Source organism: Crinia signifera, chromosome 1, assembly GCF_055691185.1.
Source record: "Crinia signifera chromosome 1, ASM5569118v1, whole genome shotgun sequence".
NCBI classification, from domain to species: domain Eukaryota; kingdom Metazoa; phylum Chordata; class Amphibia; order Anura; family Myobatrachidae; genus Crinia; species Crinia signifera.
The window spans coordinates 274,382,846-274,409,409 of record NC_139217.1 but is presented as its reverse complement, the minus strand read 5'-3'; the positions used below and the strand labels follow the sequence as shown (position 1 = coordinate 274,409,409).

The window sequence follows — 26,564 nt, the reverse complement described above, 5'->3', positions numbered from 1 at the left end:
AGATTTTGGGCAATTTTTTCAAAAAAAATTTAAAGTGGCAATCATTAACACTGCAAAACCAGGTTGATTTTGCCATGTAATTGATTGCTGCTTTAAAAAAATTGGAAAACTCTTCCAAAATCGCCCTAGATGTTTAATGTGCATCCTAGATCCATCGTATAACCTTATTGCAGTGTGTATCCCAGTGGGTTGTGTTATTAACAAAAATCATACGTACTGTGTCATTAAATATCAGCTATTTATTGATTACAAAAAATATTCAAAGTAACAAAATGACCATTAAGATGAAATAAAAATGACATAAAATAAAACAAACAGTAATCATCATAGTGTTGCTTAGTAGTTAAACAGGATTATTGTAGTGAAAATAAGAAAGATCATTAGTTATAAATTAATATAAATCGTCATTTAAATTTGTATTTGCCACAACGTCCATAGAATTAATTAATAAAAGCATACACAAGGTTCCATGTCCTGGAACCTCTTGCATTAATATTGTCTGGGGACATGAGGTGTGTACTAGGACCGGATGTGCATGGTAGCCTCCGATTAGCTTTAACCGCTGCTACAGTATTGTTAGTTTTTTAAGCTGATCTGCTAAATCTGTGCATTTCCAAAGTATATATTTAATAAATAATAAATAGTTAACAAGTGCAGGGGACTTATGTAGTGGATGCTCCCCTTAAAATAGACAGAGAAAAGATATTAAACATAGTAAACCCCTATTACTGTATATTGATCAGAAACCATCATCTGGAGCTGCTGTATTATTTACATTGTCATTGTAATATGTAGTTACATCACAATTATTGAACTTTTTATTTGTGTTTTGCTCTTGTTTATATTTAAGGCGTCATTGTTGTGAAATATAAGGAATGAATGGGGTTATTGAGAAGCTTTATTAGCCTAACAGACGACTTGTTTCTGCTGCTGGAAAACCTTTAGCGGGAAAATGCAATAGAAACATATACCATGCATTGAGGCCATTACTTTAGACTTTTATGTTGCTGCATGGCAGGTGTGCGGTGTAACTCATTTACCGAATGGAAATAAAAATGTCCTTCGCTTCAGGGCCACATTGTTAATCATTCACAATTGCAAAACCATGTGCATATAGCAAGCTGCCCACTGCCATTTTACTCTCATTTGCTATTCTTGAATTGAGAAGAAGGTTTCCCTCATAGAGTGTATTTTTCTCTCAGATAAGCAAAACTTGTGGGAAAATATGCACCTCTGTGCTGGTTACACACTGTAGGTCCAACATCTGTCCATGCACGTGCTGTATGCCAGAGTTTGTGTGTACAATGGTTACACATCCATGATAAGCGGCAGGGCTATGCATGTTTTATTAGTACACATGAAGGTATTAGGCCGCACTGGAACACATATCCTTCACACTTGAGCAGAAACAGCTCTGTCACACATACGCTCCAGGATGCGATGGATGCAAGCAAAACTAGGACGATCGGTGGGCATTTTGCTCCAGCAGAGACGCATTAGATTGTACAATTCCAGTGGACAGTTTTCTGGGCATGACAAAATGTTCCCATCTCTAACATAATAGATGACTTCTTCATGAGCCATTCCGTAGTATGGTTGCATGCCGTAAGTGAATATTTCCCACAAAACAACTCCATAAGCCCAAACATCAGACTCTGTTGTATAACGGTTGTAAAATATGGATTCTGGAGGCATCCAGCGGATTGGTATGGCATCATTCTCATTTGCTTTGTAATAATCAGCTGAGTATATGTTCCTAGAAAGACCAAAATCTGCAATTTTGACCACCATGTTCTCACCCACCAAGCAGTTCCTGGTGGCCAAGTCTCGATGTACAAACTTGCGCTCTGAGAGGTAGGCCATTCCTGCGGATACCTGACGGGCTATATGTAGTTGATCAGTACAAGAGAGAGGCGATGGATTCATATCTGAGAGCCTGACTTTTGCAGCAAGGCTACTGTGGCTTAGGCTACTTAGAGCTCGTGGTGATCTATGACGCAAATACTCATTTAGATCTCCATGGGCCATATATTCAAAAAGCAGACACATTGGCTTCCCAACCGCACACACACCTGGAAAGGGATTAAAAAAACGTATTATAAGCAATATAATCAATTAGTTTATTATAATTGTGTTTATTTGCTGTTTGTGAACATTTGTTGTTAGCACCCTCATAATCTCCTGTAGACCATATTGACATAAGCACAGACAGTGACATGAATGTAAGATTAGAAAACATCACTGACTTACTGTAGGCCTTAAGCATACTCTATGCTATACATTTTTGTTCACACTGAATTACACTACTTCTAGTAAGTTAAAGTAGTAGATAAATAATCTAGAAAAGTTCAATTTAGGCTTCATCCCTGTTTCCTCTCTAGAAGTATTGTAGGAAAATCTGCTATGTTACTAATTGTGCCTTAAGAGCCTATACAAGGTGTAGTTACACGCTGTAGGGCATTTATATACCTAAAAATCAAAGTTCGCTTTGGCACCCATCTTTAAAAACAGGAATAACCTGAAGGCCTATTACGATTTTGCCAAACCTCCACTGCTGGCCACCCGTAATTGGATTAATCTGAGTGGAAATGCCAATGGTTCTCATCAGGTATTTACAACAAGCCGCATACATGATCTCATTTTATGTTAGTTGTTCCTGAGCTTGGCTATTCCATTCTCATTCCTCCATGGTTTTAACAAATGAAAATTACAATGTGTGCTTCTAGTTAATGTTGTACAAATAACTGACCATGGACTCTTCGTGGGATGACTTCACTTTGGAATGTAAAGAATCCTCCACTCAGAAAATCATTAATACCACATACTTCTTTTTTTTTTTTTTTATACAAAATAACGTTGTTTCAAAAGACTTGTAGAATCACGCATTAGTGTGTAAAAAGGAAAATGTATCCCGCTTTATAATGTCTGTATTCTAAGAGCATATGCAAAAAATAAGTGAACATTTACATGTTAAGATGTCAGTTTGGGTGTAAACCTGCCTAAAATGTGTTTAAAGTGTATATCTTTATTCTGGTGTATTGACTAACAATAAAAGTACTATTATATATGTGAAATGCTTTGCATGAGGGATTGGTGAACCCCTGAAGTCCCTTTCCTGATATAGTAAGGGACTTCTGTATAACCACCCACACCCCCTCCCCCCCCCACACACACACACACACTGGGTGGGTTGTCTTGAGGGCACTGCCTGGCTTCCTCTGGCTTCTGCACTGTGGAAGAGACTTTAAGACATCTTCCACAGTGCTGTTTAAAACCATAGAGGAGATTTGTCAGAATGTATACATCAGGTCAGCCATGCAGTACAGCTGATCAGGCACCTGGTGACAGGGGCATACAAAGGGTACACCCATCCCCAGCCTCCAGCTTCAGAGGGTTACTGAGGTTCGGGTGTACAAAATGAGGCCATGGCGCCTAATAGTGATTTATGTGATTTAACAATACAGATGCAGCAGAGTGGATGGGGCTTTGTTGCTAATGCCGAATGTCACAGTGCTGAGTGTGTATTTTATGACGCCCGCTGCTCGTACAGACGCCCCCTGCTCGCTGAGTTCCCTGCATGGTTGCGAATGGATGTTTTACATAAAAATCCATTTGCAGCCTTGGGTGCGGAGTCAAATCATTCGATGGTCATGTCTTAGCTTTGCGTGTTCCCTCTACGGGAACAGGGCAGGCTGCTGACATCCGGTGGTGTCAGCTGCCCTCCCCCAGCAGCCGCGTCACTGCCTAATATCCATGTGACTGCCCAGCATTTTCATGGGAACACCCATGAAATGCTGGCCAGTCCCATGGGTGCGTCTCTTCGCTGCAGCCCCACTTCCCCAGCCCACACTGGTGGGTGTGAATGGGGCCGCAAAATCTCTTAAATGTATTTTAAAAGTATTATTTTTGGAAACATGTAAATATTTTTACCATTAAACATAAAGGGCCAGATTCTCTAAGCTTCAAAAGTGATAAAATAGAGAGTGATAAACAGCCAGCCAATCAGCTCCTGCCTGACATTTTTCAAACACAGTCTGTGACATGGCAGGTCACAGCTGATTGGCTGGCTGTTTATCACTCTCCATTTTATCACTTTTAAAGCTTAGAGAATCTGGCCCAAATACTTAAAGAAAAAAAATTAAAACTTCTCCTTGATTGTGGTGTTATGGCTATTTCTTAATACAAAAATGAGTTACCAGACCATCAAAATGACGGAACATCATGATATTGATGTCAGCTCCGCCAGCTGGGCACGCCTTAAAAGGGCAAGTCTTGAATTGTTTCGTCGGACGTCATCTATTGGCCACAACACTTCCCATATAAAGGGGAGGAGCAGCGTAAGCCTTTTATTATATAGGATTTGGCAATTTCCTTCTAATATAAGAGGTAACAGTAATACAATGCAAATGAAGCAAACTAACACCGATACACAGCAATATATATATCAATAAAATGTAATGTAATTTGGTAGATTTTTGCTAGGTACGGATGAGTGAAATGCTGCTCACTCTGAGATGAGTAGATTGGTAATAGCTGTTATAGAAATATATGACATTTTCATCCAGCTGCTGTTTACAGATGCCAAGAGGAATGACGGCAATAAATGTGATTACAAAGAAAGCTGACCACAAACAACAGAATGTGCCTGATCAGTTTGTGTAGTAATACACACGGATGACCTATTCTGATAAGTTATTGTAATAAAGGTGACAGCTGAAAATGCATCTTATTTGTTCCGCTTCCTACTAATGGTGACCTCATCATGAATCAACAAATTGGTGGATCAGTTCTTGTAATTAGTTGAAGTGTTTCATTCTGAAATACATTATATCATTTGTTTTTGCACTTGAAACTCTCCTTAATGAGCTGCATATACAGGAAGGTATTCAATTGCTTTATCGCTCCCGATCCTCCGTCTAAAGTGAGAGGAGATTGCAGGGCAATATTCAATTGATGTGGATTTTTTGCGCATATCGTGCTCATTATGGTCGGGTTTAGCGACACTTATCTGCTAAACCCGACCACAATAATAGGGGCAATGAAAAAAGTCCCATTTAATTGATCAGACAGGTGACTTTTCATGCATTTCAGGGGGTAGCAGGCTGAAATGATGTTTTCGCACCCATCTGCAGAAACAATTGAATGCCACTAGAGGGCGTATGCGGTGCAGGGACAGCCGCAAACAATTGAATACTGCCCACAATGATAATTCTCAGTATTTACATATTTATAGCCACAGAACTTGCAACATGTAGGGAAGGGAAAAGGTCGCATCCTGTGGTCTGTACTAAGGGCCTGATTCAGCATGGGCTACTAAGCAGCATTCATTGGCTGCTTAGCGAGCCCATAAACGCTGCATGCCGCCCAGCAATTTATTTCTGAACTATTTCCTCACCTAGAAGCTTTACGATGTTAGGGTGATCAAATTCTGCCATAAGTGCGGCCTCCCTCTGGAAGTCTGCCTGCATATCAGGAGAGGCTTCCTCCTTCAGCATCTTCACAGCCACCATGGTAAATGGCTCATAGGGAAGTAGACCTGGTGCCCTGCAAGGAAATTCACATTATATATTAATCACATTTTTCCTTTACTGTAGATCTGCAGGAATCTGGAAATGGAAGTACCGCAACATGTTTTGTTTTGTGCAAATTGTACAGCAGCACATAATTGTGGTGACTTATTTGACTTAAATTGATAAACCCCGGAAAAACGTTGTTAAATCATAGTTTATCGTTGTCAAAGGCAGAAATACCATAGGAATTAAACAGACAAGAACAAAATAAGTAAGTTAGAAAACTAATAATGACAGTGCCAGGTTAGATGGAAAAGTACCAGTAGACAATTTTACAATTTGACTTTATATTAAAACAGCTGTACACCCATTTATATGAAAATGTCTTTCCCTGATATGACAGGGATCAGTGGCAGACCTATAAAAAAAATCCATTGCCCTAAAGGGCAGCATATGATTGGATGTGCTTGCACCGTACACATTCTGACTAACTTTCAATTAAATTTTGATATAATCGGAGACTTCTGAACTGACGCTGAATCAATTGAAAGTCATCAGTATTTTGCGCTTAAGAGACTTGCTTCACTAGTAACTAGTAAACATTGGAACCAGGGACTGTGACCAGCCTGGGAAGTTGAGGAACTTCCGGTAAGTGAAAACAAGCTTTAATATCAGTAATATGCCCCAAATGCTGGAAAGATTTTTGTTTCACTGGTATACTTACACATTGGTTCAATGAGCTCTTCATGCCTCACCTTTGACTTGATGCTACACTTTCATGGCTCTACTGTCTTTATTACTATATCACAAGGTATAAGCAGCACAGTGGGCCTGATCCAAAGACACACAATTACTGCTTTTGAATCAAATTGCCATAGCCTGGTTTAGTAATTCCTGCGGCTTTAACGGGATGCTGGAACACTCACTGATTTTACTGCAGTAACACTGGCACTCGCACGATCAGTCTGAAACAGGCTACTCTTCTCCATACACATGACTCCAGGGGCAAGCGCAGGATCTTTCCAGTAGGAAGGGGGGGGGGTATCTATCTGTTAAGCCGTGTCTATGGCTATATACTGTATGGTCGACATTAGATTATTTAAACAACATCTACATATCACACCGTACTTCATTAAGTATGTATAATCCTTATCACAGTGGAGCACCAAGTCTACATTGCTTCAAGGTACTTTAAGGTTTAGCTCTCTCCAGCAAGAAAGAGGGGAATACAGTATCATACCTCCCAACAGAGCCTCTGGGTCATGCCCCCATAGCGGCAAAATGGGGCGTGGCCTCGTGGGGGGAGCCGCGAGTATAGACCATGCCCCCAAATTAGGCCACGCCCCCCAAAATTTTGGCGCTCCTCTGGCGCGCAGCAGCAGCTTCCCGCCTGCTGGGCTACTAAAGTTGGGAGGTATGCAGTATTACTGAACTGTATATATAATGTGGACAGTATAATACAGCATACAAACAGAATTAAATAGTACCACTGTCAATCTCCAGGTAGATCACCAACTCCTTAGATCAGTTCTTACACAGGCAGTGCATCTGATAGGAGATGCCATACCACTCCCATCACCCCAATATTCTGGGCCCAATTCCCTTCCCTGACAGGTACCTGAATAGAATGCCCATCATAATGGCAGGCCTATGATAATGAATGGAACCTCCCGGGTTCACCCAGTGCATGGTTTCTTCATAGAAAGGAAGTCCCCAGGCAATGTTACTGAACTTCTTGTGACACAAGGATGTAAGAAAAATTGAGCTGATCTATGATTGGCATTGGCAACAGTGGCAGTGGGTGTGTCAGGGGTGGATCTGTGTCAGGGATTGCATAGGAAAACACAGTTCCATAAGGTTGCTCAGACTCATAAGTCTGATGCCAATGTCGATTGTGCAACAGCTGGTGGGCCCATTGACTGCAGCATTAGCAGCATTTAGCAGTAGTAGCTGTGACCAAAACTGCAGCTGCTACTGCTTTGTGTCTACCTCTGAATCACCCCCATTGTCACACTGAATTTACCTTCCAGAGTGTAGGTAGAGGAAAGTATACCAATTCAATACAAACAGAAATCTGGTTGGGAATGAATTCTCCACCCCAATGCAAGGAAGCATTAATACTTACCACTGTGCCAGCACAACTAGAGCAAATTAGTGTGCAAACAAAGTTTTAATGGTGGATGTTATATTTTGAGATATCACCAGGAATGCAACATGTAAAGATTCAGGTTTAGCTTGTGCTAAGGCCACCAGTGCCAGTAGAAGGTGCTGTCTGGGTTTCAGTGTAGTAGTTCCTAATACTATCACTCCGTTCTGCTGCTGATATTATGTAATGTGACATGGCTCACACATTACACAGATGCACAGGATGACAGGAAACAAGATTAGTAAAATTAATGGGGACCAGTCTGGTGTGAAGGACTGGGAGGGGGGATGTTGGTGTGCAGGAGAGGCAAGATGGTGTACAAGGGTGACAGGTTTGTGTGCAGCGGAAAGGTTGGTTTGCAGAGGGGTCGCAGGTGGAGCATATTGTTGTGCAGGGGGTCATATTGGTGTGTAAAATATTATAACTATGTATGTATTATAGCTTTCAACATGATTATTTAAGATCAAATTGGAGACCAGTAAAATATATATGTATACTGCTTGGAGAGCATGTCTGCATGCAGGGGTAGTATTTTGGTGTGTTTGGTATCATGTTGGTGTGCTGGGTCTCATTTTGGTGTGCAGGGTAAGTTTGTTGATATGCAGGGTGGCATGTTGGTGTGCTGGTGGAGCATGTTGTTGTGCAAGGGAAGTATGTTGGTGTGTAGGGGAAGTATGTTGGTGTGCTGGAGATGTTGGGGTGTAGGGGTGTAGAGGAAGTACTGTATGTTAGTGTGCTGAGGTAACAGTTGGGGTGTAGGGGAAGTATGTTGGTGTGCTGGAGATGTTGGGGTGTAGGGGAAGTACTGTATGTTAGTGTGCTGAGGTAACAGTTGGGGTGTAGGGGAAGTATGTTGGTGTGCTGATGGAGCATGTTTGTGTGCTGGGGGAGCATTTGGTATATTGAAGGAGCATGTTGTTGTGTTGGGGGACATGTTAGTGTGCTGATGGGCATGTTGCTGTGTAAGGGTAAGTTGTAGTATGCAAGGAGAAACACAGTGTATAATATATGGTATCAGGGAATGAGAACTTTAGAGAAAATATTTGGCTCAGTGGCAGTTCAAGGAGAGCATGCACCTGTATACAACCTCTTTTTGATCCCTCTAAGTTTGTCACTGGTGCCTGTCCTCAGTAGACTCAAGTCAGAGTTTTTCACTGATCTCTGATTTTTGCAGTACCAGTCTGCTCCATGTTCCTGGTGATATGGACACGCCATGGAGCATAATTATTGTGCACACTGCACACCCTGCACCCATAATTTGCCCATTCCCATCAGTCCCCAGTCTGATGGGGGACTGATGTTACAATCTATACTACCTACCACATATACACACACAGAGATAGGATTGTGGGAGGAAACTCCCTGGTGGAAATCCATTCAAACAGGGAGATAACATACAAACTCCACACAGTTAGAGTCATGTTGGAAATCCAACCAAAGACCTCAGTGCTGTGAGGCAGTAATGCTAACCATTATACTAGATGTGCTGCCCTGCTGAAACAAGAATTAGAATAATTGTGGAATATTAGCTAATACTCAAAATCAGGCATGTCCAACCTGTGGCCTCTCTAGCTATTGTGAAGCTACAAGTCCTACCATGCCTTGCCACAGTTTTGCTATAAGGGAGTGCTAAAGCTATTGCAAGGCATGCTGGGATATGTAGCTTCACAACAGCTGGAGGGCCAAGGTTGGACATGCCTGCTCTAAATTAAAATAAACACCCTTTAATACTTTAAGATAACATGGGAAATGTAACTCCTGACCTCAATGTCTTTTTTATGCAAGGGTTTTCTCAGGCACATATTACATGGTGAAATCGGATATATGGCATGTCATTACCCCCTTAGTAGGCTCGGTAAATGGCATGACCCTCATTCTGCACTGACAAACTTCTTGACTACACGAAGGCTGAAAACAAGCAGAATAAACAGAATGCTGATGGTTGACGTATTATTGGCACTAAACACAGAATTATGTCTGAAGAAATGAAATACTGCACTGGAGGAATGAAGGAGGTTGCTAAGTTTAGCAATAGGCATGTGTTTAACATAAGACAAGACAAATATTTTAATAAGACCAGCAGCAACTTGTGTTGATAAATGTCAGATATGAACATATGGTAAAGTAGCGATACAATATAAATCCAAGCCTGGCGTATTGCAGGATGTGTGATATGTATGTCTCTCACCAATGATGATGAATGTCACTGTTATACCAAACATTGGGGCAGATGTATTAAGCTTTAACAAGAGATAAATGCAAGGGTGATAAGGAGAGATCACCCTTTATCTCTTGTTAAAGCTTAATACATGTGCCCCATTATTACATGGCATAAGTGAACAAATTACCAAAAATTAAACAATATTATATATATATATATGTACCTTGCTTGAAATACTCTTCCAAAAGCTCCTTCTCCGATGTCTCGGACATATTCAATATTGTTTCTGGGATACTCAAGGCTTATGAGCTTATGGTTGAGGAGTAGAGGCATTCTCTGATACATGGGGTTCGGATGTAATCTATCCAGTACAAGTTCTGATGGAAGAGCTGTGAGAGTCGGTGCGGATTCCCTGAAACAGCAAGGATTGTTTTTACTGGATAAAATGGTGCATCAGTCCTTTATTCTTCTAATTCAGTGGTTCTTAAACTCAGTCCTCAGGACCCCACACAGTTCTCGTTTTCTAGGTCACCCCACAGGTGCACTCATTACTGACTGACACATTTTAATAGAGCCACAGGTGGTGCTCAATATTTCACTTATGATTCTGTGAGGAGACCTGTAAAACATGCATTGCGTGAGGTCCCGAGGACTGAGTTTAAGAACCTTTGCTCTAATTGAGTAATGCTATCTTTATATCATTTCATGAAAAAACGTATAGAAATAATATTAGATTAGATTGAAATATGTGACAAATTATGTGTTACGGTCACAGCTGCAAAAATTGACACTAAGGCATCCATTATTGATAAATGTTTATAATATACGTAAACGTATCAACTAAAAATAATGACAGAGACACCACTGTATTGGAGTAAAGGTCACAACATTTATTAATTGGATGACCTGATTTAAATAAAAGAGGATCACAAGGAAGATGCTGCCAACGCCAGCTCCAGTCAATTAGATCTCATAAAAAAAGGAGTGGTCTACAACTGCCTCTCAACTGTGCATAACCTGCACTCTGTGCTCAGCACCCTCTACTATGGTACAGTGTGGATGTTCCTGCAGAGAAGCACCCATTGTCCCCCTGCAGGGGAAGGACACAACCACTCTCTTTAAAAAAGGTAAGTGCTAAAATGACCCCCTAATGCAACACTTGACTGCTGGCTAGTACCACCTTACCACTTCCTTAGCCGTGACTACATTTATTTATAAAGAATTAGTATGAACAACAAGTGCTAGAAAATGTTTTGGGTGGGTGGGTCTTCCAAACTGGAAAGAACCTGATATAAATTCAAATCTCCTCTAAATATTCCATTATAGTTATACACTCCTAACCAACATGGTAGGCTAGATTTGAATCAATCACCAAATAACTGACACCAAAATCTGCCTAGCAACAGTACAGCAAAACTTTAACCAATCACTTAGGGGGTTAGCATTACTGGTCAGTAGGATTGCCTGGCTTACTGGGATTCATACCAGTTGGCTTTATAATGCTGTCAGCCGTACTGTGTAATTGCCTGATGCTATGTTAGCTTGTATTAGAACTGCACTCTGTGGGGCTTATTCAGACTTGAAAGCTAATTTGGTATAAAATGTTCTAAATGTAATACCTAGCCCAGCTGCTAAGTATTACAACTATATTGCTATTTTCCTCAAACAATTATGCAATTCTTCTGTTTTTACATACAGTATTTAGAGAGACATTGGGGCTGATAGTCTGTACACACCAACATATCCCTGACCACACCCACACAGTCCCGTAACATGGTAATGAGAGCCATATACACCTTTTAACATCAGTGTGAAATGGAAGGCATACTGATTTTTTTAACATTTTTGACCCAATCTCCATCCTTCTTTTTACTTTTATGAAACTACCACCGTACACTGAGAGGAGATTTGGTCCAGCTGGTTCCAGAATGAATTGATGACACTATGTGGTGTAACGCACCGCACTTTATGAGGCATGAAATGAATTAGAGCACTACTGTGGGGTCTAACACAAACAGGTGCTCTATTAGTGTATGATGCACAAAATCAATTAGGGCAATATTATGGGGCATAAAATAAACAATCACTGCGGAAAAAGGTAACTCTCTAGAGGTCCCTTTGTTAAGGAGTCCACAAAGTTCTGGCCATGTCCCTGGTTCAGGATATACTTTGATTTCAAGGAACTCTGTTGAACTTCTCGGAAAGCAGTCCAACCTCACTGAGTGTGCAGTCAAGTGTTCAAGGTGTGGTGATGTCAATGGCTAGGGAGACACTGGCTAGTATCCCAGTCAGATTTCCTTGCTTAAAACTTATAAGAATAATTTAACTATGACTAAAATAATTAGAAAAATTCTAATATGATATTATAAGTTAAAAATATCTTCTTTTTTATTACTGTAGTAATTATTATAGTCAATACTCTGGAGTATACTGACGTATGACAGGTGAGGCTCTGCCTCCCCTGCCTATCCCGCCAGCATGTCACTGCTATTATGTTTTGTCTGCTCGCATTCACAAACAAGCATTCACTAACTAAATATAACAACGGCATTGCAACTTCAGATTAAGTCAATTTCTATTTTCAATAATATTAGTAGATAGTACAGTGATATATTTAAATGTAAATGTAATGTGTGATATGACAGAAATATAAAACCAAATAAAACAATTAATAAAATGACCAAATACTAAAACCCTAACACACACACACATACACAAAGGGCCCAATTCAGACCTGATGGCATGACTGTATATTTGCAGCAGCCAGCGATCAGTTAAGCCATCATCCTGTTCCAGTGAAATCCCGCTTTGCAAATGAATGTGCTTGCTGTGTTAATGGATGCGTATCGGTGCACATCCATTCAAATATGTTCGATATCCTTCGTAACAGGCTCACCAAATCAAATGATGACAATATAATATATCATAAGAGGTTGTTAGTATATCATTGGCCAGTGATATTGGCCTGCCCACCAATCGTCCAGGTCACCTCTTGTCGAGCAAGAGGTGACCTGGACGATTGGTGGGCAGGCCAATATCACTGGCCAATGATATATTATATTGTCATGTAATGATCGCATAGATCATTTGCACCCCCTCTGACTCTGTATATACCACTTTATTCTCAGCAGATAGCACCTTTCATTACTGAAGGGTGTGCAATTTAGAGCCATTTTCCCTCACCGTGCATGCGGAGTGTTCACAGATGAACGCATGTGTGAGGATGTCATGGTTCACAAATGATCACAGGACATCCTCGCACATGCGTACTGTGAACCATATGCATACGCAGTGTATCAATAATAGTCCACTGTGCCAATTGGCAGCCGTGCGACCGTGTCTTAATCGGGCACAAAGCCAACACTGACAATTGGTATGTGAGAACAGGAAATGTCTTCCAGAAGAGACCCCCTAAGTCATATAAAAAACATAAGCCATCCAGAAATACAAACTAAAACCTCACCCCATAGGCTAAAAGGGCAAACTAGCAGCAAGGATTAATCCATATTGTACAGTTAGCTAGCAGACTTGAGTTCTGAGGTTTTGTGACACTCCCTCCACGAAGCCAAGAATCATAGCATTTTACAGCTGGTGTGGGGGCTACAATGATGCCATTCAAGGCACCATGCCACCCACCCCTCCTAATACCCATAGCAAAGCATGTGTATTCAGCAAGTAATATATATATATATATATATATATATATATATATATATATATATATATATATATATATATATATATATATAACAGTGACACATCATACAAACTGACCTGTTAATATTTTTCAACTTTTTTTGTCTTCGGCAGCAAACAAGGGCAACAATTAACAGTAAAGTCAAGGCAAAGCTCGATATTATGGATATGATGACAGTCATTGAATGTGCTGGAGAGAAAGATGAAGATGATGATGGCATAAGTGGTACCTCAAACGCTGTTTTTATTGTTGTTGGTAAATGTGGAGGACCTTTAAAGAAGATAAAAAAGTAGTATGTGAACTGGAACTGGTTCAATATTCAATACAGTAAATATATCCCGAGTCTTTAAACTTCATAGGGGCCATAGTGAAATATCATGTCCCACATATCATCATTCTTTTGTTACTAGCTGGGCAAGTGCAGAGCTGGACCCACATTAATACAAGCATTAAGATGGAGATATCTTATACTGCAGTTACTCTGACTCCCCTTCATGGAGGTCACCTCTTCTGGTATTTACTTAGTGGGGCAACTAACACTGGCGGTCAGGGGCAGTATTGACTGTAGACTTAGTAGAATATCCCCAGTGGGTTGGACTGTTTTTTATTTAATCACAAGTTTCAATAAGAGCTGATTGGTCACTAGCCAAAGCTGCATGGCACCTACGAAGCTGGAAGGAAGCTGGCCTGGGCACAAAACTTTTTAATATACTTTTATCTCTTTCCACTAAATTGAGACATGCTGCAACGCCATGGAACAGAGAGAAACTGCACCTTTCTCTGCAGGGTTCCCCAGAACCTGACCATAGAGTTAGGATGTGATGCTGGGAGCCACCTCCTTAGGAAACACCAAGATTCCTGAGATAAGCCAGATAGGTACTTGTTTCCTAGCACGGCGCCCGTCGTGGGTGATCACATACCTTAAGTTAAGGTAACTTAAGGTATGCGATGGACACGACTGACGCGATATTTGGCTATATTTAGCCTTTATTGCCGGCAATGAGAAAATCGCGTTAATCGCGTCCATCGCATGCCATTATAATGGCACGCGATGCGACCGACGCGATCAACGCGATATTACATAGGGAGCAATGCTAAATTAGCCGGCTATTACAAAATCGTGTTGATCGCATCCATCACATGCCATTATAATGGCATGCGATGCGACCAACACGATCAACGCTATTTTATATAGGTAACAATGTTAAATGGGCCAATGGCCCAGATTTTTGATTGTAGAGGCACCCTAATGGGTAATGTGTATGTTAAATGCCCCTACATTGTTAACGGCAACCCACGATTAACGCCAACCCAAAGCGTGGCAAGCATAGCGAGCCCGCGAGGGGCGGCGGTACTCGGCGGTACGCGTCCTACGACCTTTTCATACCCCCACTATCCACGTCGGCGTGGAGTTGATTTTATATAGTGTGGCAAGTGCAGCGAGCCACCGAGCCCGAAGCATGGCAAGCGCAGCGAGCCCCCTCGAGGGGACACGTAATTCCTGTGAAGTAATGAGCGTCCCCTTGCGGGGCTCGCTGCGCTCGCCACACTTCAGGCTCAGTGGCTCGCTGCGCTCGCCACAATATATTAAATCAACTCCACGCTGACGTGGATAGTGGGGGTATGAAAAGGTCGGAGGACGCGTACCACTGCGCTCGCCACACTTCGGGTTGGCGGTGATCGTGGGGTGGCGTTAACAATGGGGGGGGCATTTCGCCCATGGGGGTGGTTATACAATGAAAATTGGGGTCTTGGGGGCATTTTGGGGGGCTGTAGGTGTGTGGAGTGCTGAAGTGATTGTGCATGGCCAAGCATGCCATCTAATGGAATAGCAGCAAACCCAACTTAGTGCCCCCTCTTCCCCAGGCCAGTGCACTCCTCTCCCCATTGCCCAGTTCCCCCATCTCTCACTGACCCCCAACAATCTCAATGTCTCTCCCTTTACTAGCCGAGTATGCACCACGTCCTAAAGTCTCACAAACTGTCATTGGGTCAGAAAATATAAGTTCTCCCTCGTCCAGTGAGCATGGCATTGTAAGTGCGGCCAAATCCCCTTTACTGGGCATGCTCCTTTGGCGTGCTCATATGTCCCTATATCCACTATTACAAAGTTGGGAGATATGTTGTATGGCATTAGAGTCATTAGAATGTTCTCAGTGCTAGGGGGTTTGCTTTTGGCCAGGCCTACATAGCCGGCCTCTTACTTGCAGGGGCTGGCAATTCTATCACGAGCCCCCGCCAGCAGCCGGCTCTCGCCAGGGGGCGCACGCGCACAAGCCTGGCCAAAAAGCAAACCCTGACGAGGTTTGGAGAACATTAACCCTAGTACTGAATGCCATACAACATATCTCCCAACTTTGTAATAGTGGATATAGGGCCACTTTAAATTCCCAATTTAACCTTGCTAATGTATACAACGTGGGTACTGCTCATATCATTTGCCCATTTGTTTTAGTATATTTGATTTGGGTTATGGTGTAGTTAACTGCAGTATATAGGCAATACTTATATTATTTCAGCATGTTTTGTAGTAGAGTATTTATTTATCTGGGCACCTTTGTTTTTTGTACTTATACAGGCTCTGTTGGTGAGTTATGTAGAGTTAGAAGTAAATCCGGTACTCCAAACATTGAAATGTGGAGTCAACTACGGCACAGCCTCCATGGTGCTGCTTTAGGGAGGAATCAGTCCTTTACAAAAATGGCTACTGTTTTGTAATGTGTGCTTGCGCGGCAGCATCTTCCTATTGTATGAGCGCATCATTCATTGTCTATCTGTCTTCCTAGCTATCTATGAAAGGGGTATCCAGATTTTACTTATTGTGATGAGATGCTGTATTATTGTAACTGTTACTTTTACTGTATGGTGTGTGATGATGTACATTGTGTCATACCAAGAAAACATCATTACCGGTGAAGGAAACATATTTGTGTGCCTTACTATGTTATTTGTGGTGAAGGAAACTGCCTATGTCCCAGAGAATATTAAATAGATGCTAAAATAACTCAAATATACAGTACAGTACATACATAACAGACTTCCGTAGAATAATTTTTACTTGTATAAGGAAGAAGTAACAGTGCATTCAGGAAAAACCCCAATTTGATTCCTATCTAATCCAGCTGATTAATATATATATATATATTATTACCTGTCCTACATACTGGAATGTTGCAGTATTCCCACTGAACATTGGGATCCGTTGTATAACACCAAGGGTGTTCATATTCTCCTCCTGGGTTTCTACAATAATTTTCTTCATTGGATTGCTCTTGGAAAAGATTTAAGATATTCTCGTGTAGATGAGGCACCTTGAGACAGGAAAACCGGTCTTTAAAATGATTGAAAAAAAAAAAAGATGTACAGTCTGAAGAAAGTTTAAAGTCTTAAGTAAATTGAAGATACAATGTAATTAAAAGTATCCATAGGAGACAAAGTATATTTGAACAGTAAAGGGAAATTTACTAAGATGGGAGTTCTATTTCACATTGGATGTTGCTATGGGCACCCAATCAGAATCCACTTCTTATTTATTTAGCACTTTCGAGAAGATAATAGATAGTATCTGATTGGTTACCCATAGCAACATCCCATGTGAAATAGAACTCACATCTAAGTAAATTTCCTCCTAACTGGTCAATTACTGAAGCTTCTAAAAACAAAAAGAGGTGATGTTGCCCACAGAAACCAATCAGATTATATCTATCATTTTCTAGGATGCAATCAAGAAATGATAGACAGACTCTGATTGGTTGCTAATGCTATGGGCAACATTACCTCTTTTTATTTTTAAAAGCTTCAGTAAATTGACCACTAGGAATAAGAAAGCATTCAGAAATAAAGTTACGCTTACTTCGTGCCTTTTTTAAAACAAGTATCATAGAGGACTTTTCACCTACACGTAGCTGAGGCAACGAAACCTCAGAACACTGCTCCTTGTGCCTCCGTAATCTTCACAGATCCTAGTACTGCTGCCCTGTGTCAGACATCTGTGTCCTACATAATAATACGCACATATCCATGTCACATGACACAACTATATTTTCCCCTGTGGTGACCAATTAGAAACTACCACCTGTTGTACAGACACAGACGAGAAGACGCACTTGCCATAAAATACAAATATAATAAACTCATTTTAATTAAATCTGCTGTTTTACTATTTAAAATCAAATGTGAGTCTATGGTCCAGATATAAATGTCACCTAAGAAATGCAAATAATTGGCTGCAAATTGATATAATATAGTGACAATGGTAATGATTTTATTACTGTGAGCTGCAGGAATCAGTATTCAGTTAGAGACAGATAGGGTTCTATTTACTTAGTCTTGGGGAAAAATGTACTAAGCTTTGTAGAGAGATAAACTTCCAACCAGTCAGCTTCTAACTGTCATTTACGAAACACAACTTGCAATATAGCAATTACGAGCCGATTGGATGCTATTTGATCTCTGTCCACTTTCTCTCTTTCCAAAAGTAGATATTGGATACAGCTGCTGATTGTTATCATTATCATTGCATTAGCCTTCCAACACAGACAAAGTGGTGACGATTTGTATTTGGGCAATTTTAAATGCGGTTGGCGAGGTAGTTAAACGGCGGGGATTGCTGAAAACCAATGACCATCGCCGTTTAACACGTGCGCTGGATGCTCACCCTATACTACATTCCAGATGAATCCTTGCTGTCACAGGACGGCAAAGATTCCCCAAAACAGCGAGGTTCGTGGCTAAGCCTCACTGTTTTAGCGGCCGAATACGCCGTTTCCCCCTCGCTCCAAAAACCTAACGAGGGGGTAAAAGGCGTGTTGAATACAAACCCTGTGCGCAAAAATAATTGAATACACCCCTATGTCTAACTACGTTCTGATAATGTGAAGATGCCGTTACTGTACTTGGCCTAAATTACCTCCATTATAGGACTTTGGTCAAAAGTAGACACATGACAATATGCAATCAACTATATATACAGACACATTTTTGGTGTACATGTACAGTACAAAAATGCTAACTAACGTACCTCGAGTCTAAATGAACTCAATTACCCCATTCTAAATATACTGTATTACAACTACTCAGTTGTATATGATGGCATTGTGCTATAAATCATTATTCCCTGCCAGAAACTAAAGAGGAAGCATACATTCCATTTCCAATTAATTCCTGTTGCACTATTTGATGACTATAAAGAGTATTTAGCCACTGTGACATATTTCATATTGAACTTTTTTTTAAGCCACATTATGAAGTCAACATGTGGCAAGATTACTATTTTAGCATTGGGAATGGGGAATTGGGCAGGATACCTTTGCACTAGTACCAATCTGATTGTAATTATCAATCGTCAACAGTAATTGTAATGAATCCACAGTATTGGTACTTGAGTGCCTGGGCACTGATAAATGATGTGGAGGTAACTGAAGGTATAAAGGAAAGAAGAAAAAAGCACTCTCTTTGTTTGGGGGCACGCTTGTTAAACATTTATTTATATATGTTAAAAAAGACTAATTCTGGCAAATTAGTCATCACGAAACACATACAGTACATGACACACAAAACATGAACACAACATGAAAAATAAATGATCTCTGTTTGTAAGATTATGTTGATCTGGTTAATCAATAACAAATTGTCTTATATACCAGTCAGAGTTCACTTATGAATAAAAAACTGGGTACCTGTGTAGTAGCACGGCGCCCACGATAATTGGTCGCACGACATATAATCTCATCGAATCGCATGGCATACACACGATGCGCTGCTATATGATTTAAAATTGTATAAGCCCCCTATACGATGTTTAATTGTATAAGCACCCTAATGGGGGCGTACAATGTTAAATGCACCCCACGCCACCCACACTATTAACGTGAACCCGAAGCGTGGCGAGCGCAGCGAGCCCGCAAGGGACGGCGGTACGCATCCTACGACCTTTTTATGCCCCCACTATCCACGTCGGCGTGGAGTTGACTTTATATAGTGTGGCGAGCGCAGCGACCCACCGAGCCCGAAGCGTGGCGAGGGGACGCGTATTACTTTACATGTATTCCGCGTGCGCTCGACACGCTTCGGGTTTGGTGGCTCGCTGCGTGGATAGTAGGTCATAGGATGCGTACCGCTGCCCCTCGCGGGCGCGCTGCGCTCGCCACGCTTCGGGTTGGCGTTGATAGTGGGGGTGCCGTTGGGGTTACTTTTAACATATTAAGCACCCAACACATTTAATTAACTTATAGGGGCCACTTTTAACATGGGAAAACCCATTAGGATGCTTTTACAATTTTAAATCGCATACCATTGTATATGCGATAGAATGGCATACAATGCCATAAAATTCAATGGTATACAATGCCTTATGGTCTGTGATGCGATGGGCGCCATGCTAGTACACAAGTACCAAAAACTGTCTATCTGAGAGTAATTAAACACTGTGGTGTAAGACACCTCAATCTATATGGAAGACCATGAATATATGAGTGAAGATAGTATAGTGTCAATGCCTTTTTACATAGTAAAATGACACCAGCACGCCCGCACAATGCATCCTGGGGACCAGGGATGCCGCCGAAGAGGATTCTGATGGCCGCTGTGGACAACGGGATGAGGTAAGTATGAAAAAAGGTGCGGGGGGTACAGGGCCGACGCCACCACTAGACAGATCTAGGCATTTGCCACTGGAGGGCGGTACTGAGCCGCCGAGGAGAGGTACCATAGAGGTACCATAGAAAGCAGGGAGCGGGACGCAGGTGAGACAGTGAGCTTCCCTCTCCCCCCCCCTCCATTCTCGCCCGTGAATCAACGCTGAACCACCCACCCGCAGTATCGCCCGCACCCCCACCCACCCCAGGTGGCCGGCGGATTTACCTGGGGTGGGGGGAAGGCTTGCACCAGCCCTGGGTGGGTAGGGAGGGAAATAAACAAAATAAATCCCAAAATATTCAGAAAAACCACGGTTTTTGGAATATTTCAGTTTTTGGATATACGGATATGGGAGACTCAACAGTAACAATATAAACAAAAAAAGAAGACATAGGAAGCAACAGAGAGAAAAATGCTTTTTACTAATAACCCCTATCCACTTTTATGGAGCTAATCATATTGCAAAGAAAAGTAAAGGAGAATTGTATATACTGTATGTCCTAAGCTGGAAGATATAATCACATTAAGGGCCTGATTCTGGTTCACACGCAAAAGCAAATTCTCTCTCTGATGGACAAAACCATGGGGGTTATTCTGCTTGATTCGCAAGGCTGCAAATTCACAGACTTGCGAATCCACCAAATGCCATCAGGCAAATGCCACGCCACCCGTCCCCCTCGCAGAGTGTGTTCCCACACACAGGCTGCAAATGGTTGTTTAACATAAACATCCATTTGCATGCTGTGGGGAACACCCACATCTTTCGATGGTCATGGACCATCGAAAGATGTGGAAGGTGCCTGCATATAAAAGTGACTTTTAAGTCACTTACATATGCGTGCATGCTGGGTAGGAAATGGGTGGGCAGCTGACATCCGGTGATGTCAGCTGCGTGCCCCCGCGACCAGTGTGCTGGGCATTCCCATATGGTAATAGACGTGCACCCAGCAAACACAATGTTTGCCGTGTGTGCAGAAATGTGCATGCGCACTAAAAAAATTGGTCCCCATGCAAACACAGACGAGCTGTGAACGGACCTGAATATGTCCCATGTGCACTGCAGGGGGGCAGATGAAACTAGTGCAGAGAGAGTTACATTTTGGGTGGGGTTTTTACTTCAAACTGATATCTATATTGCAGTGTTAAAATAAAGCAGTCAGTAATATTTTCCCTGCACAGAAACAAAATGACTCACCCAAATGTAACTCTCTCTGCACATGTTAGATCTGCCCCACCTGCAGTGCACATGGTTGTGTCCATTAGAGAGAGAATTTTCTTTTGCGTGTGAACCAGTCCCTAAGTCACAGGTGTAATTGCTAATAGCATTAGCAATTGACAAATATTAAAATAAGGATGACTGGATTTAATTTTACAATCAAGTATAATATGTTTAATTATTGTTAGAAAGAGTTTTGTTTAGGATTTTCCTAAAGTGCAGTTTCGCCAAACCACAGGTCTTCTCATGTGTGGTGTGTAAAAGCAATGCAGCACATCATATCAAGTAAAGTATTCAAACAACCCTAACTACATGGCCAGCCAAAGGTAAAAGAATAAAAAGATGTCTAGATGGAAAATAAATAAATAACAAAAGGACCCTCTGGTACACTTACTAACATTGCAGCTCATCAGCAACAAGTTCTGTAATTCAGGCAAGTTTGTAAAAATGATTGTTGGCCTCTCCAAGGGCCCAGTGGCACTAGTTCAGGTTTCCATGGTGCGACTAATAGTACATCTATGGACTCTGAAAGTGGGCGGGCATCTCAGTACAGGTTGGGTTTCCCTTATCCGGATATTCCAAAATCAAAATATTTAGAAAACTGTAGGTTTTCAAAATATTTCCGGGGCGTGTGTTTGTGTGTTTGTTGGTTTTTTCCCCCTGCAACTTTTTTTTCTAATTTTGCCTCGTTCTCCGGAGTCCACGGTGGCCATTGGACCCCTATTCAGCAATGCATCCTTGGGATCGGAATGCCACTGAAGAGAGTCAGATGGCCACTGTGGTCGCCAGGGGACACCGTGGAATCTGGGGGACCAGATGCGCATGTAAAAAAAAAAAATTCTGAAATCCAGAATAATCCCTTATAAGGGATACTCAACCTTTACTTCCACATTTAGACACATGCTGTACACCAGGGAAGTAGTGGAATTTACATTAAGTCAAAGGTACAACGGTGGCAAAAGATATAGACATGAAAGCGATATGACTTAGGCCTCAAATTTCTTTGTTTCATGAAATTTTCAGTGTTTTAGTCAGCCATATGTATCTCTTGTTTATTGTTTGAGTTTCCCCGAAGCTGCAGCATGATTGACATGCTGCTCCTGTTTGGGGTTGGAGATAGGGGGTTATTTGGTACCTATATGTTAGTTGGGCGCCCACTAAGCTATTTGCTTAGTTTTATGCGTCCACTCGCCATCCAAGAATGGGATATGGGATATGGGTGCTGTGTTAGAGGCAAAACTAGTGGTGATGCTTGGGGTCACTAGACAAAATCTTGCCTATGACATGAAATTGGTTAGGGCTGGCTCTGAATTTAGACCATGGCTTTCTAGAGAAATAATAATAAAATCAAATAAAAAAACAGTTTATCTCATAAATTGTTAGTGTAATAATTAAGTCATTTACAAATTGTTTTGAAAAATAATAAAGTTAAGTAACCATATGGTCCTAGATAGTTCATATGCGGCAATAGCTACAAATATTTTCTTTTAAATCTGTGCTGAATTCCCTGTAACTACAACTGCAGCTGCACACACTTATCATTTCCTACAGAGACCTTGTTTATATGATTAGATCTCAAGTTACTCATTTAAAAACCAAATAAAGCGTTTGTAAATCTTGTTCTGTGGCAACACAGGAAAATGCAGGTGCCCGCACAGAATGCTAAATATCTTTCAAAGATCTTTGCTAGGTAGGAATTTTGTTTCTATGATTGGTTCCTTTCTCATATTAATATAGCACTTTTGAATTCTCCGAGTAAGAATTTAACAAAACATTCATATCAGATTTACTGACTTGCTCCTACTCGTTATTTTGCTTGACTGCATATTGTATTTGTTATGAGGTCAAATATATTACCTGTTGACTCCATTTCTGACAAGGGATTCCTGATGCTGTAATATTGACATTTCCTCCGTAATCTCTTCCGTTGCCTTTGTAACAGGATTCTGGAATACACAGAATTTTTTAATGCATGGTTTCTTACAAAAGTTAATATTTGTTTAAAAATGTAAACACTGTTTTGTTCATTGGGTATATTTCTGTTTATTGAAAAAGTAAAGTTGGGTAGGGGATAAAGGAGAAGATGTTTATACCCTTTTTATATCGCAAAGTCGGGTCGGACCCGAGATCGCAATTCTGTGTCCAACCACGCTCCGACCCAGGTCCGGCCCTTTCACAATAAACCTGGTTTGTCCATTATTCAGATTGCGACCCGAGTTGAACCCTTATAACCCAGATTTGCCGGGTTGGGCGACCTGGGTAACAAACTGTGGTTCTTTCACACTGCACCCCGACCCGGGTCCATACATCACTAACCCAGCAATAACCTGGGTCTGAGTTGCAATGTGTTAGCAGGCTATAAGTTTTATTATATCCCCAAAAATGTATTAATATTGTTGAGGCAGTTAGGGCTTTGGATATATTTATTGAAAAGTCCCATTACAGAGTTAGGAGGAGATGTATCACAGCTTGGAGAGAGATAAAAGGGATATAGATAAAGTACCAGTGCCTGTCATTTTATAACTTCTGTTCAAAAAAAGATCTGATACTACTTTATATCTCTGTACTTTATCTCTTTCAAATGTTAGTTACATTTTATTTTCATTATAGAGAAAAACTCTAGAGAAGCAAGGCTTTCAGTCTACTGCACATGACTGAACTGACACCTATACCCTTCAAACTATCTACAGCCCCATCCAAATTGGACAATGCAATCATAACTAATTAGGCTGTGTAAGTAGTCCAAAATAGACACAAGCAACTGGGGCTGATTTTCCTCTGTGAAATGCTAAGGGAGCAAAAAGCCAGGCACTGTTTGCTTCCTTCTTAGATGGACAAAACCACGTGCACTGCAGGGGGGCAGATGTAAAATGTGCAGAGAGAATTAGATTTGGGTGAGATATTTTGTTTCTGTGCAGGGAAAATAGGGACTGCTTTTTTTCACTGTAATTTACAGTAGATCTCACTTTGAAGTAAACCCCACCCAAATCTAAAGGTGCCCATACACGTCCCGATGCGGGCGGTGCAATCTGTGCTTTGAGGTGCGCACTCCCGCAGCACCTCATCGCACAGTACAAAAAGTATGTGCTGCACATACTTTGTGTACTTGGTTTTCCTCATATCGCATTGCATTTCATGCACAACACATGCACAAGGCATGTAATGCGATGCGTGCTGTTTAAGCCCAGAACGCACGCCCGCGTCGGGACATGTATGGGCACCTTAACTCTTTCTGCACAAGTAACATCTACCCCACCTGCAGTGCACATGGTTTTGTCCATCTAAGAAGGAATTTGCCAGAAGGAGTGAACCAGAATAAACCCCTTAATTTCCAAAGTAATATTAGTCAAATGCAGTAAATGGGATCAATACATTTAGCAGAGATTGATGGCATACCGTGAAAAATTCCCTATAGATCAGCCATGTCCAAACTGTGGCCCTCCAGCTGTTGTGAAACTACACATCCCAGCATGCCTTGTCTTAGATTTAGCATTCCCTAATAGCAAAACTGTGGCAGGCGGGAGGGCCATAGTTTGGACATGCCTGCTACAGATTGTCAATTTGTGAGAAGGGCCCTCCTACCTCAGTCTGTTAGTTTGTTTTATCACTGTTGTTTCCAACTGTAAAGCACAGTGGACTATACTGCACTATATAAAAAAAACTGTAATAAATAAATATTCCCAGCTGATCTATGAATAATACAACATTTTGTAGGTCTTGGAAGAAACTATTGAAGGAAAACTAGTAAAATAGGTTCAGGCACCAGACGGGCAACTATGAACATTTCTGCAGCACCAAATGTTGCAGATGACAAGACCACATAGGTACAGTCCAGAATCGTATCTGAATTCTTTCAGCATATTAATAAATATGATCTTTCTGCAGTCCAGACAGTACTGTAGATTTGTGTTTTTCTATTTGCATAAGACATCTTAGATTTGGGTTCAGGAATACGTAATAAATATTCATGAAGGAAAATGTAACAAGCTTTGGATTGTTGAAAATGTTTTTACAACTTACTAGTAATATTTTCCTTATTCAACTCTGGAAAAAAGAGGAGAGAGAAAGTAAGTGTAAAACATACTCATTTTCTTAGCTTTTGTGGAATTTATACAGTGGCACAAAAGATAACACTGAAGCCCTGTATACATGCCTCGATTTTTCCTGATTTTCGATTCGATTTTGCACATAGAAGCAAAATCGAATCGAATACTAAACAAAATCGAATGTTTTTTGTGTCACTTTTGATCTACATTCGATTTGATGCGCGCTCCTGTTTTCACAAAATCGAACAGAAAAATCTACTGTGCAGCCAAGGAAATATCGAATTTGATATCGAGTATATTGAATGTGTACAATGTACCATGAATGTATATCGAATTCGATATCTAATGCAAAAGTACAGATGCCAAATTGAATGGAAAGATCTAATGCCAGATCTAATAGAAAATCGAATCTAACATCGAATCAAAAGCAAATCGATGTGTGTGTACAGGGCTATAGAGAAAGGAATCAATTAAAATTCATTACGTGATGAGTTTCACTTAATCCTTTGAATGTACTGTAGATATTCAGCTGCAATGACACTATGGGGTAAATTTACTAGGATGGGCGTTCTAGTGAAGATGGGATGTTGCCCATAGCAACCAATCAGATTCTGCTTATCATTTATTTAGCACCTTCTAGAAGATAATAGATAGAATCTTATTGGTTTCTGTGGGTAACATCCTATTCAATAGAACTCCGATCTTAGAAAATGTACCCTTATGATTCTATTTTGCTTTTTTCCCAACTATATGTTATTAAGTACTAATTAAAAGCCCATCAAAATGACAGCTTCTGCAATGTACTTTCACTTTGAGCTGTGACAGTTTTTACTTTCTCTTTGAGCTGTGGCAGTTTTTAGCCCACAAACTCCCCACCCCACCTCCAATATATAGATACAGTATCCCCCTTTCTCTCTCTCTCTCTCTCTCTCTCTCTCTCTCTCTCTCTCTCTCTCTCTCTCTCTCTATATATATATATATATATATATATATATATATATATATATATACACACAAGTGCAATATATATATATATATATATATATATATATATAAATAATATATAATTAAAATAATGTGCTAATGTAAAGAATTTTTTTTGTATTAAACAGGTACTTAGTTATATAATGATAATATTTGCTCTGGACCTGC

At 40.8% G+C, this 26,564-nt stretch overlaps 1 protein-coding gene across 1 annotated transcript in view; it reads right to left on the bottom strand.

Moving 5' to 3' along the window:
* Nucleotides 1-291: 291 nt before the first annotated feature.
* The window catches only part of MUSK (muscle associated receptor tyrosine kinase), a 116,458-nt gene continuing 90,185 nt past the window's right edge, over nucleotides 292-26,564 (bottom strand). The window contains exons 11-17 of the mRNA XM_083184021.1: nucleotides 25,387-25,410; nucleotides 23,224-23,312; nucleotides 16,666-16,825; nucleotides 13,592-13,784; nucleotides 10,041-10,229; nucleotides 5,396-5,544; nucleotides 292-2,072 (exon numbers count right to left, since the gene is read on the bottom strand). Of these exons, the coding sequence (XP_083040147.1) occupies nucleotides 1,393-2,072; nucleotides 5,396-5,544; nucleotides 10,041-10,229; nucleotides 13,592-13,784; nucleotides 16,666-16,825; nucleotides 23,224-23,312; nucleotides 25,387-25,410 (1,484 nt within the window). The 3' untranslated portion in view covers nucleotides 292-1,392. The remainder of the gene's footprint in view (nucleotides 2,073-5,395; nucleotides 5,545-10,040; nucleotides 10,230-13,591; nucleotides 13,785-16,665; nucleotides 16,826-23,223; nucleotides 23,313-25,386; nucleotides 25,411-26,564) is intronic.